Source organism: Cupressus sempervirens, chromosome 4 (genome assembly GCF_028749045.1).
Source record: "Cupressus sempervirens isolate cs-2001-9-10 chromosome 4, ASM2874904v1, whole genome shotgun sequence".
Taxonomy (NCBI): domain Eukaryota; kingdom Viridiplantae; phylum Streptophyta; class Pinopsida; order Cupressales; family Cupressaceae; genus Cupressus; species Cupressus sempervirens.
The window spans coordinates 730,869,958-730,892,749 of record NC_143121.1 but is presented as its reverse complement, the minus strand read 5'-3'; the positions used below and the strand labels follow the sequence as shown (position 1 = coordinate 730,892,749).

Sequence of the window (22,792 nt, the reverse complement as noted above, 5' to 3'; positions counted from 1 at the left end):
AAGAAAGTCAGAGGTTTTCCCAAATTGAAGAAACCTGAAAATATAATGTGCAAGCAATGTCAACTAGGGAAGATGACCAAGTCAAGCTTTAAGAGAAAATTCTACACTTCCAAAGAAGTACTAGAGCTAGTCCATACTGATTTATGTGGTCTAATAGAAGTGCAAAGCTACCTAGGAGACATGTACATAATGCTATTTGTAGATGACTATTCTAGGATGATGACTGCTATGTTTTTGAAGAAAAAATTTGATGCATTTCAAATGTTTAAGTGGTATTTGGCCAAAGTTGAAAAGGAAATAGGTAAGAGTCTAAAATGCCTAAGATCAGACAGAGGAGGAGAGTTCACATCAAAAGAGTTTGAGATATTCTACAATGCTAAAGGTATCAAAAGGCAAAAATTAGCACCAAGAACTCCCCCACAGAATGAGATTGTTGAAAGAAGAAATAGATCCATGATAGACTATGCTAGAACCTTGATGATGGAGAAAAATGTTGCTCTAAAGTACTGGAGAGAAGCTATAAGCACTACTTTGTACACCCTAAATAGAGTCCAAGTCAAGAAAGGAACAAATGCAACACCTTTTGAACTATGGTATGGTCACTCACCCAATGTAAAACATTTCAAAGTATTTGGTTGTAAATGCTATATTCTTATGGATACTAGAAATGGAAATTTTGATGCAAAAAGTGATGAAGGCATATTCTTTAGATACTCCACTAGAAGCAAAGCATATAAGTGTTTGAACACTAACACTAACAAGATTTTGGAGAGTGCAAATGTAAATTTTGATGAGCATGCAGAAGTCCAAGTTGATGAATCCAAGAAATCAAAAGATTATAGATCTTTTGTATACTTCTATGAAGGAATACCTATTGAAGATGATGCTATCAATGAAGTTGCAAATCAACAACAAATCATAGTATTAGCCGAGTCATAGCCAGTGAATGCTGAGTTGCATTGAGAAGTCAAGTTGCAGAATGAAGACAATGCACATTCTAACTCTGAAAAACATTACACATGAAAGAGATAATGAAGTACTAGATGGAGAAGAGAAAAATGAATCTGAAGCTGAAGGATCAAACATGGAAGGAAGGACAGAACAAATACTAGCCAAGTATGTGAGAAGAAATCACCTTGTAGATTAAATCATTGGTGACAAGGATGCCAGACCAATGACAAGAAATAGATCAAGGAATGAATCATGTTTACTGAGCAAGGTTGAGCCTAAGATAGTAAAAGATGCACTACAAGATGATGACTGGCATAAAGCTATGGAAGAGGAGATAGATTAGATTGAGAAGAACAAAACATAGACCCTAGTTCATAGGCCGGTTGATAAGAATGTAATTGGTACCAAATGGGTGTTCAGAAATAAACTTGATGAGAATGGTGAGATAACAAGAAATAAGGCTAGATTAGACTGGAAAGGTTATGCACAAGAAGAAGGACTGGATTATGGGGAAACATTTTCCCCTGTAGCAAGAATGGAAGTAGTAAGAACATTACTTGCATATGTTGCCTACAAAGGATTCAAAGTCTACCAAATGGATGTGAAATCTGCATGTTGCATGTGATGCCTATAGACTGCTCAAGACCACATCAAAGCATATATTAAGCGTCTCTTTTATAAATCGCCAAATGAGGCATATGGAGGCTATCATGAAAGTATAGCCATCTTTGATTGTTGTGCATGATCATATTAGATAAGTAGATATTACACTATAAGATACATACTGTATCAAGAAATAAGGAGAATAATTTAGGTTTCAAATGGGCTCATTTTGGCTAGGTTATACAAGGTTTTAATCAATAACCCCCTATTATGCATTAAGAAAGATATGGGAAAAAAATTTAATAATTTAAAGGGGCAATATTGATGAAAAGACAATGGTGTGTAAAAAATATATTTATTTCCTTATTCATCAGATCCATCCAATGCATGGAATAGATTATAGAAGATATGATAAAAATAAATTTATCATTAACCATTACACACTTGTAATAATGTCTATTGTGGATGAAAAATTGATTGAGAAGGAAAAGTGTAATTGGAGTTCAAACAAAAAGTAAATAAAGAAAGATGTGGCACAATCAAACAAGGCATTGACCAAACTATTACACCTTTTATTGGATTCATTTCTAAGATAATGTTGGAGGTAAGTTATACATTTTCTTCATATATTATTATTATAGAATATTTTTAATATGGAATATTATTATTATTATTTATTGTTATTGTGAATATTGAATATTCTTATATCTATTATTAATTCTTATAATTGAATGGTTATAATGGAGTGGGATTGATTCTCCAAGTTTATATGTAATAACCAAATAATTATTGAATTAGATATTTAAATAATCATTGAATATAATTAAGTTTTTAAAATTCTAATATTGGATTCTAAGTGAGATTAGTTTTCAATCATTATCACAAATAATATTGTTAACTGAAATCAATAAGGTCATCATCTTCCAAGATAAGGCCAATGGTGGCATGGGCTCGGTGACACCATTCAGAAGTACTAGGTAAGGCCTATGGTGAGATGGGCATTGGGCTACATCATCCAAGGTTACTAGATAAGGCCTACGGTGGAGTGAATACCTCAGGGTACATTATACAAAGGCACTATCTTAGAGATGATGATCGGAGAGAGATAACAATAATAAGGGAGAATGGTGAGGCCCATGATTGGGTAACAAGGCACCCTATTATAGTTTCTCCTCCCATACTTAGGAAATGATGAGTTAATATTATAACGAACTATACTTTTGATTGACAAGTCACTGTAAAATCAATTTTTTATAAATTGAGATTGTAAATACCTTGTCAGAGGATTGATATAAGGAAATCCTAAAAGGGAAAATTTATATATAAATGTGCACTAATGATTTTTTTTTGTGGTTGCAGGTTCACAATCAAGGAATTTCATAACATGTGTATTGTGTGTTTACATCATGTATACTTCATGTCTTCTTTTGTTTGCATCATGTCTTCATTTGTCTACATTGTGTCTGCTTTGTGTTCTCATTCATTAAAGATGTATATGTCATAAATCTTCTATGCCTTTTGTATGCAAGTATGCTTTGTGTCTATGAAGGAGCTTATGTATGAATGATTTTTCTTGAGGACAAGAAAATTTGAGAGGGGAGGACTGTGATATCCCCAATTTTGACATATAATTTAAATAAGTATTATTTATAAAGTAATATTAATAATAATAATATTTTATAAGTAATATTATATTATAATTATATAAATATCATATTATATATATCACATTGTGATAGCATTGCAAAAGTATGAAATGAATGAAATGATAATCTAATATAATTATAAATAAATAATGATATTATGATGATTAAGATATATTTTAATATAGAAACACTATATTAAAAAATATTATAATAATATATGTAGTTGATATGTTTTTAAAATAATATATGTTATAATTTAAATAAGTATTATTAATTAATATAACTAAGCTTATTAATATAAAAATATAATTACTTATATAATTATTAATATAATTATTATTAAAAAAGGACGTGACTCTTTGAAATACATATATATATCGAATATCAAACAATGAAAAACATATTCCATAAATATTATAAAACTCATGAATAAAAAGGTAAATAAATAAATGTCCTAAGAGGGGACATTACAAGGAACCCATAGGTTAACTTTGAGTGAACTTTAGAGGGTTCAAAATTGACTCTAGGGAGTTGTTGAGGCCAAAGTTAACTAGCCATATGGGTGTACTATGAGTTAGGGGTTAAATAATGACAAGTAGGTGTATAAATCACATTTATGACCCTCCAAAAGTACCACTATTCAAAGTGGGGAAAATGGAAAAGGTCATGTCCATTTTCTATTTTATCCAACCTTTTGTTCACTTCACATTTATGAGGGAGACATGTGTGTCAGTGAAAAGGACTTGAGGTCCTTTCCATTAGAAAAGGTTTTTGGTTAATGTGTTGGAGACAATTTTAGATGGACTTGGTAAGACTTAGAGATTGTTCATCTACTCACTAGTTTTAGGAAAACTTTCTAGTTTAGAGAAGTTTTTGGCAACAAGACTAAGGAAATTAAAGCCCTTCTATAACCCTCATTTTTCCATATTTCTTGGATTCAAGATGGGTTATCTTTTCCATGGAAGGGAATCTTGTTTAAGTTTCATGTTGTAGCATAGATTTTTAGTTGCATGTGTTGTATGCATTTCTCCTTGTATGGTGTTATTATTATTGTAAGGGATGGGTATGCAGATTTTTGGTTCATTGTTTTTGAATTTTTTTTTTTGAGGGTGTTTTTTTCTCTTGGGTTTGAAAGACATTACTCACCCTTGGCATGAAAGAAGTGGCCTTATGGGTGAAGGGGTTGGTTGGGAAGCCCTTGTAGTGTAGAATCTCTTCTTGTGAAGAAGAGGGATATGGAATGGAGTATGGGCTCCATGTTGCCATTTTTGTATTTACACGTTGGGAGTGATAAGGGGAGATTTATATATGGAAGAAGGGAGAGTGTGTGATTATCATTGAGCCTTGTGAAGGAAATATCATAGAAAGAATAGTATGTGATTATCTTTGAGCCTTATGAAGGTAGTATGAAATTAGGAAGAGAATGTGAGTAAGTTAAAATCCTTGTGAAGGAAAGTATTTCTTCATTATTTTCATGGCTTCTCCTCTTGGGTTCATCCACATTCATCTAATTAATGGGTTCTTAACAACCTATTTGTGAAAGCTTGGGAAGGGTGTTTCATGTGTATTGTTCTTGTTGTTAATGCATCTTAAGAATTGACTTAATGTAGCCCATTTGGCCTTGGTTCTCCTAGCTTGGGGGTGGTCTCGTAGAGTCCTAGGTTGGGAGGTGAGCTTGCTATGGTTATCTTTGTGTTTTTGAGATTTGGTTATTAGATCTCTTGTTAGAAAGAAATAGAAATAATGTTTTGATGTGTTCAAGTTGTAGATGAAAAGAAAGGAAAGTAGTTACAAATTTCTTCATGTTATATCAAAAAGAGAAGAAGAATAGTTTGTATTGTTTAATAAGTGTTTTGAAAAATAATGTGAAGTGTTTTATTTTATGTTTTTAAAAGGAGAATGATGGATCCTTGCAAAAGTTGTAGGTTTTAATTTTTTGTTATTGTTGGAAAATAAGATTAGAGAAGAAATGAAGACTATAATTGAGTGGTGTAGTTATTTTGTTGTTGTAAAGAAAATAATTTTAGAAATTTGTAATTTTTCACTCAAAGTAGAATATGGAAAATCATTGGGTTTTTATTATGTAGTTAAAGGAAGGAAGACTAAGCTATTATCCTTATGAGTCAAATGCATAATCTGGTGTTATTCAAAGACACACACACACACACACACACACACACACACACACACACACACACACACACACACACACACACACACACACACACACACACACACACATCTATATGTCTTGTAGTAATAGATTAAGAATTTATTCTTTTTAAATAGAGAGTTGTGTTCTTTTAAAATGGTATCCAAATTAGTTGGTCATTGTTTATAGAGAAATTCTAAGTACGAAAATAACTAATCAAAAATTTAGAATGGAAGAAACAAAGATAAATAATAAGTAAAATTCTTCCTGCAACATTTGTGTTCACAGAAAGTTAACACAACTACTTAACTAACTCGACACCTATAGCTAGAGTCACAATCACTCAAAATAATCTCAAATTGTTAAATCTATATTGGATTAATGCTTGAGTTACTTTCTATAAATCTTACTTATTTTAAATAGAAAATATGATATGTGTAGATGGTTTTTACCTACCTTTAGAAAACCTGTAATAATCAAATTTAAATAAAGTTGTATGAGGCTAAGATAGTTTTAAAAATATATCCTTGAGAAAATCTTGTTATTTGTACCCAACCATGCAAGAGTCAAGTTTTGAGAAGAATATCAAATAAGTAAAAGGATTGGGAAGAAATTTGACTTGTGTATAATTACTCTTCCAACTTGCCCCTTGAAATGATAGGGAGTGATTCAAATAAATGTATGTAGTTTAAATAAAAGAAGGTTTTGACAAGTAAATCCTTGGAGCAATATTTGTAGCCCAAAAGAACATACCTCATGCTAGAAAGGTCAAAAGTTATTTTCTTTAAAAGTCTAGCCTTAAGAAATGTGCTTTGTTCATAATTGTTAACCCACATGGCTATAGAGACTATGGAGATGGGATAACATGAAGGGTTCACTATTTCACAATCGACTAACATGCAGTTATGCACAATAGTGAAATGGTTAACATTGAAGTTCACCATTTCACAAGGGGATGAAAGTGGACCATGAAAAATAGAAAAAAACATATAATATGAAAGATAACCACCATAAATATTGCATTAATCCATTGTGGAAGATTTGGGTCATTGAAAACATTTCATATTAGTTATCCTTTGAATAAAGTGTTAAACTAAATCAATTTACATTAGATTATTATGAAAATAAATTATATTTCATAGTACCCCCTATATTATTACAAAGTGAACTTTTAAGCTCATTTGATTAATAACTTTAATTTAATTTCCCTTTTTAGAGATTCCTATCGTATTATGTATCAGTTGGCAATGTAGTTTAAGTGGATTAAAAGAAGTGAACCTTAGAATATTATATTTAACTTTATTAAATTATAATTAAGCCTTAACATTAATTAAGTGTGATTAATTAACTTAATGCCTAATAAACACAGTCTTTAAATAATAAGAGGATAAATCCAAGTTTAAAGAGCATGAGTTAATTTCTTAAAAAGGGGATTAATTGATTCAAAAAAAATTGTTGCTGTGTTTTTGCCCTTAGTTTTGGGCATGACAATTAATGTGATGGATCAAGAAAATAAGTACAACTACATGTCTCCAACATATGGTATAGGTACTTGTACATCAATTAATACTAAAGGCATATAATATAGTACATGTCCATGAGTATAATGGTCATTTCACCTATAGGGTCATAAAATGATATTATGTATGCACAATGTGTTGTTGTTTTAGTATCAAGAATAACAATTGTTAGAAGTAAATCTATATAGATTGTTTGACTCATGAAAGGCCACCATGGTGCAAATGTGCATGCTCCACTACTATAATATTGCTTATTTACCTATTTAAGAGTATAAAAATATGGTAGGTAGCATTCTTTTGATCCTCTACATATACTTGCATAAATCAACCAAGACACTAAAATCCTCTATTCTACTCTTTCTAATTGTACTTCATAACATTTCTATCCTATTCTTTTTATTTTTAACCTAAGGAGACATGTAAACATAATATTCTTGCACAAGATAAAGACATCAATAAAAAATTCCTCATCTAGGATGACTGCAAAACTTTAGTAATGATGATAATATATCATATGTGTGCAAAACTCTAAAATTTCCTTATACTAACAATAAATGTATTAAATCAAAATGAAAATGTATTTCTTAACTTGTCTAGTCTAGTGTCTTGTCATGTCCCCTAATTAGGGTAATATAAGTAAATGATTATGAATAAATAAATAAATAATTTCTTAATGTTATAATATATTAAAAGAAATATTGATATATTATTAATGGTATAATATATTATTAAAGAATAAATAATAATATATTATTGATATAATAATAATATGTTACTAAGGTAATAAGGTAATCTAAAAGGTCAAATCATTATTAATAAATATAATAATAATGTTATTATCATACAATATGATATTGCATTATAATTATAACGTGATAATAGTATTCAAATATAATAAATAAAAGATTGATAATATTAGTAAGGTAATCAAGATTCATGGATATCAATTGTACACATAACAATAACAATAATGTTATTAATAAATTATGTACACTATTATTAAATAAATATTGGATATATAAATATTAATAGTAGTGCATCAAGCATTATTATATAATATTGATATATAATTATTATTATGATAGTATACAAATATATAAATAAATGATTAATGATATTATATAAGAAATGATAATATAAATTAATTCTATAATAAAAAAAAAAATAGTTTTAACTATTAATGAATCATAATGTAATTAAAGCAGATTCATAAGGTTACACCCCTTCACACATGATAAGTATATAAGGGATTTCAAATGCATTCTTCAGGATATCAAGAAAAATATTTAAAAAGACATTATTCTCTTTAGATCAGTGATTTCAAAGAACAATATCATTAATTTGTACTGAATACATCTACATTCGTACATCTGCTTTCTTCCTATTCACAAAGTAATTAAAGATAATCATAGATCAATATTTCAAGTATACAGACATAGGTAAGGATTAGAGTTATATCAGAACTCAAGCTTGCATGCATAAGGATCAGATTTATATCAAAACTCTCACTTACTATTTCAAAGAAAGGAAAACACTTTTTTTCAAAAACCTTGATCTCTTATTTGCAACCTTTAATGGATATGTCTGTAGAACATCGGTCTTGTTGGAATAAAACTATTGCATAATTTGAAAGTGATGATCAGAGAGCACTATTGTTTCAAGAGCAAATTGAAAAGATCACACACATCGTCATAATTATTGTTGCAAGAACATATCTAAAGATCAGAGGCAGAAAGATATTCCTATATGAGGACAAAAATAACAAAGACACAAAACAACACAATGTGCTGCTGCACAATAAACTATATTATCTTTCATTCCCCCATAATCTCAAATGATTGCATATTACTTTTTATAAGAAAGCATACAATATTCTAGAGAAATCTACCATTAGCTGAGAAGACAAAACATCTACAAACTTCTAGAAAAATATTATAGCTGACTCAACCTTTGGAACAAAACCCTAAACCTAAACCTAAACCTAATAATCTAGAAGTATAGTTTAAAATGAGAGATCTAGAACTCTTGATGAGAAGACAACAATAAATAAAGTAGTTGGAGTAGGTAAAGGCAAGGAAGATTAAAAGGATAGATGGAAGCCTACGTCACCAACACTCCCCCTTAATCTTCACTGCCATGTATGTCTATAATACCAATACTTTCTTGAAGATGTTCAAAGACATTCTTTTCAAGAGGCTTTGTGAAAATGTTTACCAGTTGTTCTTTGGACCTGCAAAACTTAAGACATATGTCACCATTGTTCATTAATTCACAAATATAATGATATCTTATATCTATATGTTTACTACATTGATGAAAGACATGATTTTTTGATAAAGAAATTGTAGAATTATTATCACAATATATTCTTGTAGGTTCTTCTTATGGATGCTTCAAATCTGAAAGTACTCTTCTCATCCACATTGCTTGACAAGCTGCTAATGTTGCTGCAAAATATTATGCTTCAGCTGATGATAATGTCACAATTGGTTGCTTCTTTGATGCCCAAGAAATAGCTCCTAATCCTAGGTCAAAGATATGTCCTGAAGTGCTTCTTTTATCATCAAAGCTACCTGCCCAATCACTATCTATATAGCAAATTAGCTTGTAATGATCTGATTATGCATATAAGATCCCAAAGTTCTTTGTTCCATCTATATATCTCAAAATCCTCTTTCCAGCTTTCCAATGAGTTTCTTTTGCTTTGTCCATGAATGTAGAAATGAGACTAACTCCATGCATTATATTTGGTCTTGTAGATGTCAAATATAAAAGGATGCCAACTAATCTTTTGAATAAAGTTGTGTCTACATTAGGACTTTCATCATTCTTACTAAGTTTTATACCCAATGCAACTGGTGTAGGGGCACTAGTACATTTGAGGTCATTTTTTGACCATTATTGGTTGAAAATTTGACCCAATTTTTGACTAGATCTCGACCAAGTTTGACCAACCCACTAGTCAAAAATTTTGACCAACCTACTAGTTGGTCAAAATTTTGACCAATACGTTGGTTGAAACCTTACTAAAATGTTGGCACAAGTTCTACCAAGAATTGGTCAAAATTTTGACCAATTATTGGTCAAAAATAGCCATGAATTGGTCAAAAATTTGACCAATGATTGGTCAAAAACAACCATGCATTGGTCAAAATTTTGACCAATTCTTGGTAGAAAACTACTGGGCACTGGTCAAAATTTTGACCAATGCTTGGTCAATTTTTTTTTGAGGCTCACACTTGTTGAGGTCCACTTCAGCAATGGCCCTTCCTATGAAATTGTTTTGTAAAACCTTTCTAATGAAATAATGTGTTATGAGCTCTTCATCAGTGGGATGGAATGTGAATCCAGGAGGCAGTTGTGCATCACCCATATCATGACTGTAACTAAAGTTAAAAGCCTCTATTATTGAATTCTCTTAACTTTAGTTACAATCATGATATGGGTGATGCACAACTGCCTCTTGGATTCACATTCCATCCCACTGATGAAGAGCTCATAACATATTATCTCATTAGAAAGGTTTTACACAAAAATATCACAGGAAGGGCCATTGCTGAAGTGGACCTCAACAAGTGTGAGCCTCAGGGAGGTTTCAATTCCCTCCTTTATTATTCACTATGCGTATAATCCCACACACCCATTTGATCTCGAATGATGATATGTACTGAATGCTAAGTGTCTGTTCTAAGTGCTCCAAAATGATCCATTTCATGCCTTCATCTATACATAATGTCTTTCTAGTTTCTTTCTACTTGCACACCCATTTCATTTCATATGATCATCTAAAAATTGTGTCACTCTAGGCTCTAGTCAACTGTTTCCTATTGATTGATCATCTCATAAATGTTGAATGAGAGCTTTGGGATAAGCCATAGGCATCCATCAAAGCATAAAGGATTTTCTTAGATGATGTAGATGAAGTAGTACAAGGATGGGTGACAAGCATTTTGGTAATTCTTTATGTCTTGTTAGATAAAGATGTAATCATGTTTAGCAAACAGAAATCCAAAACTAGTAACATACATTGCAAAAACCAAAAATTTCACATGACAGGAATAAAAGGATCACTAATTTCAGTATCCCAATGTTTTTAAGTCCCATTCCATTAGAAGTGAGCTATTTGTGCATATTAAACAACTTTTCCCTGCCTCAGAGAATCGTTTCAATATTATGATACATGTAAACACTATATCCATTATTTGAGGGAAATGAGAATAATTTAAGATACAAGATAGATAAATAGTCATTACCAAAACTCTATATTAAATTGATTTTGTATGAGAAACCATGCTATTAATTCACTCCCTAATATGTCCAGTTGTTGTACCCAGCAAAGGAGCTAGCTATTAGCGCATCACAAATTGCAGTTTCCCAATCATGTGTAAAAAGAATGAGATGATTAGAGGTATGAGAATAAGATAATACCATCGCAATGCAATTTTAATAGGTGTTGTGAGACATGAAGTGAAGATATCAGCTGGAAATTTAGGACTCTGAGGAAGAATCTCATCTACTCCACAAGCTGCAAGTAATATACAATCCTTCATTGCGACTACAGAAGAAATACCAGAACCCAAGTCTTGATGCTGCACATCAACCAAAGACACTGTCAAGAAATATATTATATATAATCAAACAAATAATTAACTTATAAAGGGGCATATTTATTTTTTTGGATTAATCATAGAAGATTCCATGTGCTTCACAATTTATTGAGTAAAACTTATCTCCAAAAATACGTTCAAAATCATACCAGTAGTAGAATGATCAAACACATACATTAAGGGTGTCCCAAACCATGATTCTAATTCATAAACTGATAGGGGAATGTATTGTGTGTAATCCTGCACTCAAAAAAGAAGAAGCCTTCAGCCACCTAACAAGATTATAAGAGATACAGAATTATGTTCTACTAAGCACTTAACATTAAATGTAACCTTGTTAAACAACCATGATACCAACATTCCAAGATGATATGCTCTTATTATCCCAGTGGTTATTGAAAATTGTAGAAGGGTCAAGTAACGAAGAATCTCATATTTAATTTGCATAAAATACGAAGGACAGGAAAAATTTCAATAGTTTTCTTCAAATCTTAAATTACACCAAACAAATTTGCATAAAATGCCAAGCAGCCCCATTTCTTTAATATCAACATTTTCTCAGGAAAAACCTAGAAAAGCTTACCTCTGCATTCCTTATTCATGATTCTAATGACATAAAGTAGTCTTGTTGTTGGAAAGTATAAACTAAAGTCTGAAGGATACAATGTTGAAGCAACTTCAAAAAGAACATCCAAAGGACATGATATGCTCAGGCTGAAGGAGCTTTGAGATTCATTACCATAGTCAAGAATGGACTCATATTCAATCTTTTGAAGATTGAAGATGAGCCCATTCCTAAGTGTAGTAATGAATCTATAAACTTAACACCCATATCTTTGTAGACATGCACATAGGCTTCAAAATACTAATGACACAATTCATTTGTCTGTACTATTGGAGCAAAAATACTACTGTAGAATCCAAAAAAGTTAGGCCAAATAGGTAGATTACAGAATCATGAAATTGTTAACCATTACACACACACACAAGAAGAATAGTACCTTGAAGCACTACTAATCAAATCTTCACTAGCAGGTGGGCAACTTAAAAAAATCAAGCATGTCGACTCTGAGAGGTCCTGATTAAAGAGGGCTGCCGAACTGCATCCTGGGTGAGCCAAAGCAATAAATATATTAGAGTGAGAATATCCAAAATTTTCATATAGAGCAGCTACAACACCAACTTCCATATCAAACACATGAATAAACTAATGAAATGCTAAAAAGTATATGATCTCATCTCTATGGTAATCATATTATCATTCTACTACTATTTGGAGGAGAATAAGACTAAGTCAATGTTAACATATTATAAAGTTACTTTAGGAACAATGTGCAAATTTTACAATTTATACAATTATACCTCAAAAACCTATTCATATGTCTTTTGTCATTTGGTGGTATGGAAAAATGAAGTAGTTCACAATAATAGTAAATAATGGAATCATATTCACAGTAATCATCCACAACACATGGGTTGCAAATAACAAATAGTTTAGATTATTGGCAATTTAGGCAAGAACATCCTTTTATTTGTATCCAAACATGATGGGTGAAGTAACGAAACATACACTGAGTAACAGGGTCACTAACTTGACCACACAAACTAGGTACAGTAAGAAGGGTTAGTGAACCCATGTCATTCCTTTCCATATATATTCACTAGTCGTAAACTTGTATATACATTATACACACTTGAGGTGAAGCATCAAATATGATAATTGAAATCATAGCCAAACTATCATAATATTGTGAAAAGGTGATTGCAATCTCGAAGGCACATATCCATCCTACAATTACATCATATTAGAAGGAACTTAATATAACTTTTAAATCCTATGGTAGAAATATCAGATCAGGGTAAGAGTTAACACTTGGGTGGGCACGACATTACATATTTTGCGAACATCAACATGCTCTTTGTGACCACATCTTATGACAATGTTTTGGAATGTATTTGTTGATCATAACTAAAGCTCTTAAATCAAAGAGATTTTTTTCCTTGCCCAGTTGCATAAAATAGTTAGGAAAGAAGAGCATTTGAGGTTCAAATTGTACATAACTTGACGCTATGAAGGAGATGCTAATAAAATATTTTTTTTCACCTCAAAGCATATTAAAGGTGTGAAAGGAACATGATTAGAAAAATTGTGTTAGGCAATGGCAATATGATTTATAATAGAAAAGGAATTAAAAAGATCTTTATCACAAGTCAAACGAGACCCTGTTGTTTAAGCTTCTCTCCTTTAATGACATTCCTAATATCATCACTAAAGAAATAAAAAATATTATATTGTCAAATGGTCACCACAAAGGAGCTCAAGGATTTCGTTTTGAACATGGCTATAAGACAAGACACCTGAACTTGATGAGATCTCAGACTCTTTTAGCCATTAGTTTTTTGAACTCATTGTGGCTGACCTCCAACTAGTTTAAGATGTTCAAAAAGTGGTATGCTCATTGAAGCCATCAATTCTACCTTAGCATTGGTACCTAAAGAAGAGAACACTCTCACCTTTAATAGGTTCATGTCTGTTTCTCTTTGCAATTCATCTGAAAAATTCATAACTAAAATCTTAGCCAAAAAAATAGAAAAGATTTAAGTTTTAACATCATTGAGGAGAAAGGATGATTCATTCTAGGTAAGTAAATGTATGAAAATATTGTTATTGTTGCACTAGATACCAATAGCAAGGTGACGGTCATTTATCTATCCCAATTCCCAACCTTAAAGTAGATGATCATTTAGTTCTTCCCACTCATATTTATTGTGCCCAGGTGGCCGTGTACCTAATTACTATTAATTCTTTAGAAATAGACTTTCTCAACTCTTGCAATGCAATCACCCATGCAAGGGAACTCTGGACTTCTAATCTTGCATCATATCCTAAGGATGGATCTCATACACAGTGTTGTCCAAGAACATTTTTTGCAATGTTATGAACCATGGAAACTAAATATCTTTAAAAGTAGGCATTGTATGACTGGAAAACAAAATAGCCAAAAGGATATTGAGAATAAAATTTGGCATGAAGTGCAAGCTTTTTCAGTCTTTGTTGTTCTTCTCCAGACTTCAAATTTTTACTATCCTCCAGGCTATCATTAGCTTCATCTCCATATTTCTCTCCCATCTCCAGATCTTCAAAATCTCCATAGGTAGAGTCATCATCTTCATCACTCTCATCCATTGCTTCACCTTTAAAATAGTGAAAAAGTGTGGCAATAATGCCTATCAAATTGATTTGCCTTGTGATCTTAATTTATCACCCATCTTTAATGTATCTGACTTGTATGCTTTTAAAGGTGCTGTTATAGATGATGTAGGTACCATAGCAAACCTCAAGGAAGACTTGGGGAAAAACATTCCACCAAAGCCCAAACCGGTTGTGGAAGCCATCCTAGACAAAAGGATAAGCAAGCAGACCAAAAGGGGGACTTATTTTGAATATCTTGTATAGTGGAAGGGACAACCAACAGAAAATGCAACATGGATATCAGAAAAGGACCTCAAGGCACATGGTTTTGATCCCTCACTTCACACCACTCTAGAGACTAGAGTTTCTTTTATGTAGGGGATGGGAATATATGTTGCATAGATAACAAATGGTTATTAAAATTTTAGGGCCACTAACTTAGTGAAGGCCAGGGTTTCCATTAGAACCTGGATTTCTAAAATTTGGTGCTACTTTTGTATATTTACTCTTACAGGGATCCTTAGTAGCACATTAAAAAAAATATTTTTCTTGAAATCTATTTGGTGTGGTTCTGATCAATGCTATGTGTCTGGTTGCAGTTGGATTTCCTAATATATTGTAATTTCCAGCACTGTGATAATTTAGTAAAATTTCAAAAGCATACCTTATTTAAGAAGTTTTCTAAATCATTACTATGAGTTTGTTGTATTACATCCTTTCCCAGCTACACTTCTACTATGTAAAAAGATAACATATGGGTAGATTTTCCTTCTACAACAAACTTATTGTCTTTAGGATCAATGTGTCTTTAATTAAAATATTCAATAGGATTTAAGACATACTGGGTAATCAAACATTTTTTGATTTCTATTGCTGGGAAATAGCATATTGACATTCAAGATATGGTTAAAATTGGCTTTGGTTGACGATAGTAACAAAGTTATTTTTGGCCAAGTTGGAAATGCTTCAGTGTCTTTTGGTGTGCAGTGTTAACTATTGGCTCCATTGTGGGGGGGGGGGGGGGGGGGTTAGCTAATCTAGAAGAAATATAGGATCAATGATGGTGATTCCCTGTATTAAGTTGCACACATGATCCTCCAACTTGGAAATGCTTCAATGTCTTTTGGTGTGCAGTGTTAACTAGTGGTTCCATTGGGGGGGCTAATCTTGAAGAAATATAGGATCAATGATGGTTATTCCCTGTATTAAGTTGCACACAAGATCCTCCAATTTTCAATTGATTGATTGCAAAAAATAAAATATTGCTCTTTCTATGTATTCAAATAAGGAACTTATTTGAACCAACCAAGAAATGTATTCAAGAAACACTTGTTTCCTTCTTCAAATTCCAAGAGAACTCAACCAATGCTATTCCTGCTTTAGTAGATAGACCCTTTCATGTCCTCCCTTGCCTCTCTAATTAAGTGAATACTCACAGAAGTTGCCTATCATGAGAAATGGCACCATGGGGATTACATTACTGCATTAAAATTCAATAATAAACTAGGTGTTCCAACTATTCATATATCTACTATTGATACATATTTGTAAATGGTCCTTACTATCAAGATAATTTGAATGGAGATTGGATGTGAACATTGATTATGAAGAAAATGCTTGCCTGAATCAATTCAGAGCAGCAACCTTATAAGGCACAATAAGCTTGTCTGCCAAAGAGGAATAATAGTTAAGGAAATGCAAGGCTTAATTGATTTGATAGCATTGTGGAAGCATTTGGGCCTATTCAAGCTTCTTATAAGGAATCAACTCAGAGCTATTCAAGAAGACAGTATTGTGGAAGATATCAAACTTAAACACCTAAACGAGTCAACCAAAGCCATTCAGAACTGATTTGATACCAAAGAAAAGAGAATCAAAGAATTACCTTGTAGGAAAATCCAACTAAATGCTTTTCATACCAAACAACAATGCTGCAAAACTATAAAATAAATAACTAGATGAATAATTTTCAAGCGAAAAGACTTGAAATGAATTATCATAACCAAGCCCAAACTTAAGCCTTGATCATCCTTCAGAATGCACGTATGTGTTGACATGGATTGAAAAGAATTATTTTTTAGTTTTTTGTGATAGTGCATGATGGTAGCTCTAGAATATTAATTATGTCAGGCTAAGACTAGCACATAGGCCATTGCGATATTTTGAGTCTAACATATTTAAATGACCAGTGATGCCTACGATTATGGTAGAATTGTTAGTGGATATGTTTTACATCTCCAAAGTAGGTTTTTTTAAATGTGTATAACCCCTTACTTTATCTTTGGGCATGACTATTTTTGATGTTTAGATCTTGATATTGTTGTAACCCTATTCTGATAACATACAAAATGTTGAAGCTTGAAAGGAATTTGGAAGTTTTTGGAATCCAAAGTCGGCGCTTTGTTAATTGTATCTGAATTTGTCAAGAAGTCAAGCCCTTCGACGAAGCTATAAATCATTTAGAGTATCTCAATAATCATTAAACCTTGTCCAAAAACTATTTTTCCCAAATTTTTAGCAAATTAAATATGAAGCCTTTTGTAGTCACAAAATAGGCTCCAAAATGTTCAATTTTTTTTAGTAGAATACAAAAAGCAATCAATTGTGTGGACTTGCAGGAGAAATGCGGAGAAAAACTTACAGATTATAATGATGAACTGAATCAGAGAAATGAAAGGAGTTTCAACCAATGAAGAACAAAACTATAGGTATTCCAGTCCACCTTCAATCCATGGCATGATTTGAAAACCCTAAGCAAAACAGACAGAACAACAATGTCCAGTATAGCCACAAAAATTGGCCCTGAAACAACTAGAAGAAATCCCAGCATTAGCAAAGTAAACCATCATCTATACCCTTACCATATTTTGGCTCATCCACAATGACCATACATAGAAGATTCCCAAGTCTTGAGCATCCCTCTCACATTTTTGTAGAAGTTTCTCATAACAATGAAGTAGGGCACGAAATTGACCTTTTTACATTTTAACATATGAAGCCCGTGTTGGTCAAAATTTTGACCAACACGGGCATGGATTTAAAAGAAAAAGCTATTTCTCCTTGCAAATTTTGACCAATCTAAAATATTTTAATAGATGGTCAAAAATTTTGGTCTAAATATTTGGTACTTATCAAGATTTTTAATCATGTAGTTTCTAATAGGAGTGGTTAAGAATACCCATCTCTCACAAGCTTGAATAATCCACTTAGCACTCACTGCATCTAGGTGATGCTCACAAAAATGGAACATTATGACTTCTTGAGAGCTCAATTGTGACAATGCTACTCTAATTCAAGTGCAATTAACAAGCCAACTTAGCTTGTTGCCTCATTTGCAAAAGCTTCATAAAGTGTTGTGTCCTATGAAACATTGATTATAGAGTTTCTTAGATCATTCATTAACAAGTAGGTGAGTTTTCAAGCTTGTAAATTTTAGATCCCTCAAATATCTAGCAATAGCTTAGAAAGAAAATGGAACTTTTGCTGACCATGTATTTATGGTGCAGGGTAGTGGCTCAAAATTCTATTACCTAAAAAATGAGGCTATTTTATTGGAGATGGGACTCATTAACTAGGCTCTATTAGAACTCACAAGAAGAGGATATGTGCCTTTGAGTACCCTTAACATTGTTCGAGCATCTGTTCTTGAAAAGTGTGGCTTTCAACCCGGGACAGAGAATACCCAGGTGTTAAGTCCTTTTATGATACAAAATTTGATTGATAGAACAATTTCTATCATTAATAATTTATTGTCTTAGTTGTCCTTTTTATATGTTCCAAGGTTCAAGTCATAAATCATTGGAGTTACAAAAAGATCAAAGGTTTAAAGATAAGATGGTGCATTTGAAAATTTGAACCACCATGATACAGATATACTAAGTTTTTTTTGAGTAGGTATATTCTATATATGGAATGGATATATTAGTCATTCAATTTTAGGGAAAACAATTATTTTTGTAATTACAAATACCTATGTTTTATGCCTTCATTCTTATTTCTTTATATATTAAATTGTGCCCACTATCCACAAATAGAATATTGGTGACAGATGACTGAGACTCCAAGCCATAATGATGAAAAGATACCATGGCTACACATTGCTTTGTTGTTTGAAATGCTTCATAACTGACAATAATAGATCTATATTATGTAGATTCATTAGCTCCTTCTAGTGAGTGATTAGTGAACTGCGTTTTTTTTGAATTTCTATTGCCTAAAGTATAGCTATTTTTTTTGGGTTGTTGGGCAGGGGTTTGTATAGTGTCCATTAGTTCAGTAAGGTTGAAATGTTTGTGATATGTCATCCAGAGGAAAGTGAATTATTCCTTGAGGAGCTAATTAGCATTGAGGAAGATCTCTTTTCTTCACTTGGATTACACTTCAAGTGAGTTGGAAATGTTTGGTTGTTTAAATGATTATACAACATAATTTTTTTGTTTTTTTGTTTTACAATTTTTGATTTTTTGCAGGACTCTAGACATGCCTTTTGAAGACTTAGGTGCACCAGCATACCACAAGTATGATGTGGAGGCATGGATGCCAGGTCTAGGGCGGTATGGTGGGGTATACCCTAAACTATAATGCCATTCAACAAGGACAATATTTGATTGGTAGATAGGAAAAAAATATATGCCTCTACAAATATCTGTGTAATAATTATAATTTTTAAAAAATTTTCAGATATCCAATGCATCAAACTACACAGATTACTATAGTCATTGACTTAATATTTAGTTTTGACCTATAAGTGCAGAATCAACTCTTTCAATGGCTGTCAAGCCCAAGAAAGGGAAAACCCCATTGCCACCATTGCAGTTTGTACATACATTAAATGCAACAGCTTGTGCTGTACCTAGAATGATTATATCCATACTTGAAAATTTTCAACAAGAAGATGGGTCGGTAATTGTTCTAGAAGTTTTGAAACCATTCATGGGTGGTGTTGAAGTCATATGTCCAAAGTCAAAAAAATAAAGCAATTTACTAGATGTGAAGATAATTTTGTGACAATTTTTTGAACCATTGTTTCTGAGCAGGACCTCAGATTTAGCTACTGAGTGTATGAAATGTTTTCCACCTCATACATTTTAGTACTCATATTTCTTGACCTTAGCAATCCTCAAATGGTAGGTTTAGTACACATTTATTGGGATAAGTTGTAGGTAGGTGTCTTAAATGCATTTCTGCATTGCTTACTTGATCCCTTGGTAACTTAAAGATCCAAAAAAGTATAAAACAGTGTTCTTTGAACATTCATGTTGTTCAAATGAAATTTAGAGGGGATATTATCCCACTACTACAGACTATAAATAAGAGAAGATGTAAATACAATATGTTGTCTACTACATCACACTTTGCAAAGGGAGGGCATTCTTCTTCAAAAGATCATATTGATAATGATATAGCAGATTGCACAGACAACATGAGGATATTTAACAGTAGCAAGTTCTCATTAATTTTTTTATTTATTTTTACATGGGGGTGTCCCTGTGACCTTAGCCCAGCGATGACCAGTGGCCGGTGTGAGCTTAGGGTGAGACTAGTCCCCCATGGGTGCAGAGTAGCCATAGGCAAGCCACTCTCGCCATTTGAACCTGAAGGCGAAATCAAACTCAAGACGATGAGGGTGACCCACGACTTCAAGCCTATCCATCTACCGTGTGCGCTAGGGGTCACCCCCTACAAGTTCTCATTTATTATGAAGAAAGTTAGTAGACTGCTTCCATAAATATACTTGATTCATATGGAAGGAAAAATACTTTTAAGAGGCCATCTTACTGTAATAGTTGTTTGTCGAGTAAGAAATAATTATAGTTTGAGAAAAAAGAATTTTAAACAAGATCAAGGGAGAGTTGGTAGTATTTTTGTTAAAGAGTCTCATGACAATGCCAAGAATTCTAATGATGTCAAAATGATGGAAGTGAAAGACAACACAATGTCCAAAGGTGCAATCAAATAATGTCAAATCAAAACAAAAAATTGCTCCTGGAATAAGAGGCAATCCTATGAATAACACTATATTTGCAAGAATAATGCAGGTGCACATATGTTAAATTCACATTGGAATGGTTAGGATTATATTTGTGATCTTGATAGTAATTTTTAACAATGGAGTTCAAGAGATTGGACTACTCATTCTCTATTTAGTATGCACTATTCTCAAGAACTGGTCAAGTTATTTATAAAGGAAGCTTATGAAAAGTCCATTTCTTGTTAAATGTTCAAAGAATGACTGTTGAGTGACCTTAATAGTTAATTGCTTTCGTGTTTGCTAACTGCAAAAAGGGTGATTATCAATACTAACACATGTTATCAGAGGGTCTAGAAGAACAATATGATAAGAATATGTTTGAAATGAGCTAGATATGTATTTGAAATATTGATAAAAGCAATTGAAAACTGTTTGGTATTATGCTAGTGTTTAGGAAATGTATAAAAAAGTATATTTACAAACTATGTTGTAGGATGGTATGTTCACTTGATTATGCAGTTGTAATTAATATGGATGACTAAAGGAAATCATAAATCAGAAAGTATAAAAGGAGCTCCTTGTCTTCCAACTGTGCATGCCTTATCCAATAAGCCCACGTCGAAGCCTCACTTGTTTTATGTTGACTAATGATCTTTGATGGTTCACGAATGCTTAACTAGGTCAGTACGAGTCATGTGCCCTGAAAATGCAAAATTTCTCCTTTAAGACAAAGGACCCACTTTTCAATATCGCCTAGTAAACCCTATAATAATCAATTTACAAACACCTATTAAGTTATGCTCTATTCAACTACTGTTCTAGACTGCTACTTCCAAATTTGAAAAATAATTTTGTTTGTTTGCATCTGATTCAAGAACTTATTGACCGGCTCAACTTTATGAATTATGTTTATACTCTTTGAACTATCTTGAAGCAACTTATCTATCTTTATATACAATATTGGAAGAGTTTATGTCAGATCTTCTTTAAGCTAAATAGATTGCTTCTAAATAAGGAGTTTTCCCATTAAATGGATGTTGACAACATAGCAACTATACTATTTTACCTTTTAATAAAAGTGAAAGCAGATGTAATACTCCTATATGCAGATAGGCAAGGGCCTCTATATGAGAAAAGAATTCCCAATGGCCTAATTCATTCTCATTTGTAAGAAAATGCACTGCAGCTAGAGGACTAGTTATCCTAATCTCATGTGTGCCATGTTGATGAGAATGAGAAACAAGTATCCGATGCAGGCTATGGTCAACCACCCAAATGCTATTCACTCTCACTAGTTAGTCATAGCTAGTATTGAAAGAATGGTTCCACACTGGGCCAAGTTGACATATGGCACCTGCAAGAAAATTTGTTCATGGGAAAACCTTATGGGAAATACTAATCTGATATCTGCACTCACCAAAATTCAAAAAATGCAAGCGAAAAAGACACACAATTTCATCTTGCCTTCCCAACCATATTCAAGATCAAAAAATGTGGGCAAACACATTTGGCGTGCACTCACCAAAGTTCAGAAAATGCGTGCAAATATTTGGCATTTGTAGTCTTTGCATCGACTTTGTGTAATTTGATGTTGGTCAAAATTTTGAGCAAAGGGGGGTGAATTTTTTTTTTTGCGACCAACACAGGAATGAAAACAAAAAATAAAGAGGATTCATAACATTGGTAAAAAATTTTGGTAGAAAAATGGATGCAAATGTACTAGTGCCACTACACTTTAAAACAATATGAGATTTTAATAACGAATACTCTAGTGCTACACTTAAAATTGGATCTTAGGTTGTTTGAAATGGTAGTTTGAAGGAAAAATAGGTCATAGATTAGGTCTGTACATAAAACAAAGTAGGTTACTTTTAAAAGGAAAAGATAAAATAGAGGTGAGTTAAATAACACAAATTTACATTGCATCTTGAGTAATCCAAATTCAAAAAGGATGAAGAGGAAATATGTGCCTAAATAAAAAAGCAATCCTAAAAGATCATCAAGAAGGAGTTGAGGATGCTACTAAGAAAAATAGTGCGAACACCCACAATTTTTCCAATTTGCACTAGAATTCTTCATCTTAGGTGCACTTGATTCTAGAAAACAACTATTAGCCACTCCCTACCAAAGATCATGTTCACCAATTACT

At 32.3% G+C, this 22,792-nt stretch overlaps 1 protein-coding gene and 1 pseudogene across 1 annotated transcript; both read left to right on the top strand.

The window, feature by feature from the left end:
- Positions 1-18,958: 18,958 nt before the first annotated feature.
- LOC149563433 (serine--tRNA ligase, chloroplastic/mitochondrial-like) lies at positions 18,959-19,729 on the top strand. The gene is made up of 4 exons (XM_089828179.1): positions 18,959-19,056; positions 19,142-19,230; positions 19,426-19,574; positions 19,709-19,729. Exons 1-4 carry the CDS (start codon positions 18,959-18,961, stop codon positions 19,727-19,729), a joined length of 357 nt encoding a protein of 118 aa, XP_089684305.1.
- Positions 19,730-20,178: 449 nt separating this feature from the next.
- The window catches only part of LOC149563432 (vacuolar iron transporter homolog 3 pseudogene), a 28,067-nt pseudogene continuing 25,453 nt past the window's right edge, over positions 20,179-22,792 (top strand).